The 5544-nt window shown below is 55.2% G+C and overlaps 3 protein-coding genes across 3 annotated transcripts in view; 2 read left to right on the plus strand and 1 right to left on the minus strand.

Annotated features, from left to right (window-relative positions):
• The window catches only part of PTSG_07503 (snRNP Sm protein F), a gene marked incomplete at both ends in the record, with an annotated part of 1447 nt that extends 1314 nt beyond the window's left edge, over positions 1-133 (plus strand). The window contains one exon of the mRNA XM_004990952.1: positions 118-133. Coding sequence (XP_004991009.1) covers positions 118-133 — 16 coding nt within the window. The remainder of the gene's footprint in view (positions 1-117) is intronic.
• A 122-nt stretch (positions 134-255) lies between these two features.
• Positions 256-4380, minus strand: PTSG_07504 (uncharacterized protein). The gene is made up of 12 exons (XM_004990953.1): positions 4227-4380; positions 3887-3963; positions 3591-3725; positions 3276-3383; positions 2952-3069; positions 2625-2786; positions 2227-2447; positions 1848-1973; positions 1410-1596; positions 1131-1262; positions 730-933; positions 256-532 (listed from the first exon to the last, which is right to left on the minus strand). Exons 1-12 carry the CDS (start codon positions 4263-4265, stop codon positions 431-433), a joined length of 1611 nt encoding a protein of 536 aa, XP_004991010.1. The 5' UTR covers positions 4266-4380; the 3' UTR covers positions 256-430.
• A 44-nt stretch (positions 4381-4424) lies between these two features.
• Positions 4425-5544, plus strand: part of PTSG_07505 (uncharacterized protein) — a 2791-nt gene continuing 1671 nt past the window's right edge. The window contains exons 1-4 of the mRNA XM_004990954.1: positions 4425-4583; positions 4733-4793; positions 5024-5166; positions 5338-5438. Coding sequence (XP_004991011.1) covers positions 4763-4793; positions 5024-5166; positions 5338-5438 — 275 coding nt within the window. The 5' untranslated portion in view covers positions 4425-4583; positions 4733-4762. The remainder of the gene's footprint in view (positions 4584-4732; positions 4794-5023; positions 5167-5337; positions 5439-5544) is intronic.

The following is a 5544-nucleotide window of genomic DNA, read 5'->3' on the forward strand; positions in this document are numbered from 1 at the left end:
GTCGTCGTCGTCGTGTGTGTGTGTGTGTGTGTGTGTGTGTGTGTGTGTGTGTGTGTGTGTGTGTGTGTGTGTGTGTGTGTGTGTGTGTGTGTGTGTGGCTGTGTTGAATCTGGGCAGTGCGCACATGCCATGATGTACGCAGGGTGTGCGGTCTTACGTTTGTTTGTCTGTTGTGGTTGTGGTTGTGTGAGCGTGCACGTGTTAACAGATTGAGTGTGCCGCGACGTGCAATGCTTGTTTGCTGGTTGATGTTTTGCTGGGCTGCTTTTTCATTGCTTTTCAATCAATGGACAAGAGACGTGTGCAAATGCAAGCATGAACATATGTTGAGGCAACACCAAGGAGGAGGAGGAGGGGTGCATGGTGCATCATGCGTGTTTGGCGGTGGTTGGTGTTGTGGAAGCGATGCAATGCGATGGGATGGGACGTGTTACGACCAGAGCCTGATGGTGCCGTCGGAGCCGCACGAGACGAGGAATCCGCCCGCGTGGTCAAACACCAGCGCCTGCACAGCGTCGTCGTGCGCTTGCAGCTGTCGCAAGCGAATGGGGGGGGGGGGGAGGAGGGATTAGAGGAGGTTGAGGTTGGCGGAAAGGAGGAAGGGGGGTGGTGGTGGAAGAGGGGGAGAGGGGGGAGGACAATGAAGCATGAACAGATACGTGTTCGTGTGCACACAGACACAGGCACACAGACACAGACACACACACACACACACACACATGCACTCACCTCTGTGATGAGGTCGAATGTGTCGAGTGCAAGCACCTTGATGGCACCATCACCACTGCCGACAGCCACCACCTGTCCCGACGTATCCACGGCAATGCAGTTTGCCGGGTGAGGCCCAAGCTTGGCCGTGTGCAGCAGCGTGCGATCGCGCATGCTCCACGCACACACCGTCCCGTCAAGGTCACACGACACAGCAACGTCACCCTGTCGATGGAGAAGGAGGGTGGTGTGAGTGATGGGGAAGGACAACTGAGCACGTGAGCTACTCGAACCAAGTGGATGACAGACAGAAGACAGACACACACACACGCACAAGATGGATACACACAGACACACAGATGCACAGATACACAGATACACAGATACACAGATACAACAGCAGCGCGTGATTAAGCCCTGACCGCGTATGTGAATGCAATGTCGCTGACGGCATTTGTGTGCGCCTCCATGCTGCCGACAGCCAGGCCCGTCCGCCCATCTGTCACCCGGACGATCTTGTCGGCACCCCCGCTCAGGATGTGGTTCGAGTGGGGCTGCACCAGTCCGAGGAGACGTTGGTGGTGGACACGAGGTGAGTTCATGCAGTGGTTGTGACAATGTGTACTTCGTGATGGCTATCGGGAGTGGCACATCATCACGATAATGCCACACCACCAAGCACCAATCAACCGCCACCATACCTGGAATCTGACGACGTTGACGGAGTCTGTGTGGGAGCGGATGGTGTGCAGGCACTTGCCTGTGGTGATATCCCACACCTTGACCGTGTTGTCCATGCTGCCAGATGCAATGAAGTCGCCCGTGTGGTGGAAGTCGCAGCTCCACACGCAGTGCGCATGCTCCAGGAACGACGTCACAACACACAGCCTGCACAGGTTTGGTGTGGAGCATGTGCGATGGGTTAGGTGGTGGTGGTGGTGGCAGCGTGTTGGACGCAAAGGGGAGGGAAGGAGAAGCAGGCAGGCAGGCAGGCAGGCAGGCAGGCAGGCAGGCAGGCAGGCAGGCAGGCACACACACACACACACACACACACAGCCACACAGACACAACACACACACACACACACACACACGCACACACACACACACACACACACACAGACATGCCTGGTGCCGTACCCTGCTGAGCTCCAGAGGTCGACCTTTGGGTGGGAGCCTGCAGTGAGGAGGAGGGTGCCGTCGGGGTGGAAGCGGACGTCTGCCAGCCACGACGGGTGCGCCGCCACCTGCTGCTCAAGCTGGCCCCTGGTGGCGGTGGTGATGATGATTGTGATGACGATTGTGGTGGTGGATGGATGGATGGATGGATGGATGGATGGGAGAATGGAATGTGTACATGAGGGGAAGCGCTGTGAGCGGATGAGCTGTAATGGTGCTGTTGGTGTCGGTCAATGTGCTGTGATCGTTTCGAGCGAACGTCGACAAACAAAAGAATTAAGACGTGACACATCACGACATGTGCGTGCCCACATGACCATCACATCAGGATCCTGCCTACCCTGGAAGTTGCCAGATGCTCATGATGCCAGCGTCGTCGACGGCTGCGAGCAGGTCGCCTTGTGGATGCAGCGCAATGGCTCCGACAGCACACGTGCTCGCCTTGACCGTGTTCACCACCGTGAGCGCCTTGGCGCGGCCGGGTGTCATGGGCCGCAGGTTTGGCGGTGGCAGCAGCTGCTCCGGTCGCGGGAGTGTTGCAGGCATGCGCTGGCTCTGGCTCTGTCGTGGTGGTGGCAATGGTGGTGGTGGTGGTGGTGGTGAAGGGAGAGGCAGTTGTATTGTGTGGGCAGTTGCGGTGATGCACAATCAGGTGCACATGCACGCACACAAAGTCAGGTGGCAATTGAGTACGACACAGAACAGCAGCAGCAGCAGCAGCATGAGGCGTGTGGTCACCAGGACGGGGCTCTGCAGGCGCTTCGTTGCCTTTGCCAGAGACGGCAGTGGCCGCTGGGCCGTCGTGTTGGCGACTGCTGCTGTCGTTGCTATTGCTGTTGTCCTCGTCGGCGCGAGCTGCGATGCAGACACGGCGCGTGCCGTCTGCTCAAGCTGTGTCGCCTAATGTGCGTGTGTGTGCATTGTGTGCGTGTTGTGTGCGTTGGTTGTGTGTGCGTTGAGTGAGTGTGCATTGTTGTGTGCCTTGTTGGAAAGCGGTTGGCTCGTTGGAACAGCGAAAAGGAGAAAGGCAGGCATGCAAACGCGAGTCACGATTGAACACCTCACCCGTTGTGATGCCTTGTCGCGCTGCAGCTTTGCCAGCATCTTTTCGCGCAGGGCCGCGTTGTGCTTCTCCGTTAACTCTTCCAGCTCTTTACGAAGGTCGTCCACTTGGCGAGATAGCCTGCAAGCAACAACATCGGCCAGGCGAGCATGTGAGGGGATGCGGCGGTGAGCTACGCCCTTCGCAACGCACGATACGCACGTGCACACATGTCCACATGCACATGCACACACAGACATAGACACAGACACACACACGCGCGCATACACACGACACGCACGCACGCACGCACGCATACATGCACAGACAAGCACACGTGCACGAACCGCTTGAGTTCTTGGCCCATTGTCTTCTTTTCTTGCAGGATTCGGCGATGTGCTGTTCTGTGGTGGTTGCGCTCCTTCCGCAACTTCTCAAACTGTGCCTCAGCAGCGCTGGTGCCATGTGCCAAGAGTAGGACAGGAAAAAATGTACGTGTGTGAATGTGAACGTGACAGTGTGTGAATGTGAGAGTGTGCAAATGTGATGAGAGTGTGAGAGTGTGTGAGTCAACGGGAGAACGATGTCCCGTGGATGAGATGAAAATGGGGTGAGCTGGAGCAACCAAGGGTCATTTCAAAAGCAGAAGCGCAACCTCGCACCTTGCCTTCTGTTGGTACTTTGCACACATGGATTCGCAGTCCTCGAGTGCCCTTTCCAGGTGCTCACTGCGTGTGTACACATCGGGCACGGATTCGATCTCAGCCGCGCTCTCCCGTCCATTCCCGAGCTTGTGCCTAACCAGCACAAGGAAGCGGGGGGGCATGTGCATGTGAGTGAATGAGTGAGTGAGTGAGTGAGTGCGTGTTAGTGTGCGATTGTGTGTGTGTGATTGTGTGCGATTGTGTGGGACAACAAATGGGGAGTGTGACTTGTGCGGAGATGGTGAATACCGTACCATTCGGTTTGGAAGCATTCGAGCGTCTGTGTCATGTTGTGCTTCATCAAGAAGTTCATGAGAAAGTCCTCCACAGGCTGCAGTCGAACAAGGGAGTTGGAGCACGTGTGTCAGTGTGTCAGTGTGAGTGCGAATGTGTGAGTGTGTGAGTGTGTGAGTGTGTGAGTGTGTGAGTGTGTGAGTGTGTGAGTGCGAATGTCAAGTACAGCCACTCACAGACAGACACATAAACACACACCAGACACACACACCAGACACACAAACACACACACACACACACAACAAAAAAAACACACACCAGACACACAAACATACGCACAGACACACAATGAGCACTGACTGGAGGGATGGATGCGCCCTCCGAGGGCATGGCCGTCATCGCTTCGCTTCGCTCGCTTGCTGCTGTTGCTGGCTGTGGTTTGTATCCTCTCTTGTTCCTTCTCTTGTTCCTTCTCTTCTCTCTTCTTTGCTGCTGCTTTGCTTGTTGTTGTCAGGCACAATTTGCAAATGGAATCCTCACGGCGCAATTTGCAACGTGACGCGATGCGTCATTCTCTCGCTCTGTTCTTCTTGTGCCTCTGCGACGACACAACCAACACCTCCTCCACGCTCACGCACCAGGTCAACAACGCCTTGCTCGCTTGACTAAGGATTGAAAGACTGAGGGAATTGAATCAGCCCATCTCACAGCACTCAGGTAGTGGCAATCGGCCAGAGAAGGCGTGTGCACCTTGTTGGTTCCTTTGGTTTGCCGTGCTTTGAACTGTTGGTGTTTGTGGAAGTCATCATGATCATCTAACTCACCACCACCACATGTATTTGTTTTGGTTGTCCGTCTCTCGACAGCAGAGCCCAACAACAACAACAACAACAACCATGTCGTACCACAAACTCGATCGCTACCAAGGTGCGAACGTGTGCTGTGTGGGTGTTTGTTTTGTAGTGTGTGTTTGTAGTGTGTGTTTGTACTTATTTGCTTGTGCCTTGTTTTCATGTGGTGGTGCAATTGACAACGCCGTCACACATCCGCCTCACACACGCATGTTGCTTTGTCGTGTGATGGCCGTGGCTGTGCCGTCCTGTTGGCGTTTGCACCCTCCCCCCTATACTTGTTTTGTCTCCCGTCCATTTCCCCAGGCCGAGATGGCGACAGCGAGTACTTGCGCTTGACGCGCCAGATCCCCAACAACATTGTCAACATCAGCCGAAACACCAAGCAGCTGCAGAAGATTGTCAAAGTGATTGGCACGCCAAAGGAATCGCAACAGTCCATGGGGCAGGTCAGCTTCCGTTTCGTGGTTGTATGTGTGTTGTGTGTTGTGTGTTGTATGTGTGTGTGTGTGTGCTGTGTGTGTGTGCTGTGTGTGTGTGTGTGTGTGTGTGTGTGTGTGCCGGCTTGCCATTGACTTTCCTCTCACCGCAGCCACCGTGTTTCATGACACGCGTTGCAGATTCGCCATATTGTCAGAGACACAAACTCGCTCATCAAAATGACAAAACAAATGGTATCCGACGTAAGCACGCTCACACAGAGTGCGGAGAACCAGAGCGTGTGTGCGCGCGCATGGGGAGGCGGGCGAATGTGTGAATGTATTGTGTTTGTCTCTGTTTGCTGTACGTATTGCGCGCGCGCTCTGTCTCTCTCTCTCTCTCTCTCT

Source organism: Salpingoeca rosetta (assembly GCF_000188695.1).
Source record: "Salpingoeca rosetta unplaced genomic scaffold supercont1.22, whole genome shotgun sequence".
Taxonomy (NCBI): domain Eukaryota; class Choanoflagellata; order Craspedida; family Salpingoecidae; genus Salpingoeca; species Salpingoeca rosetta.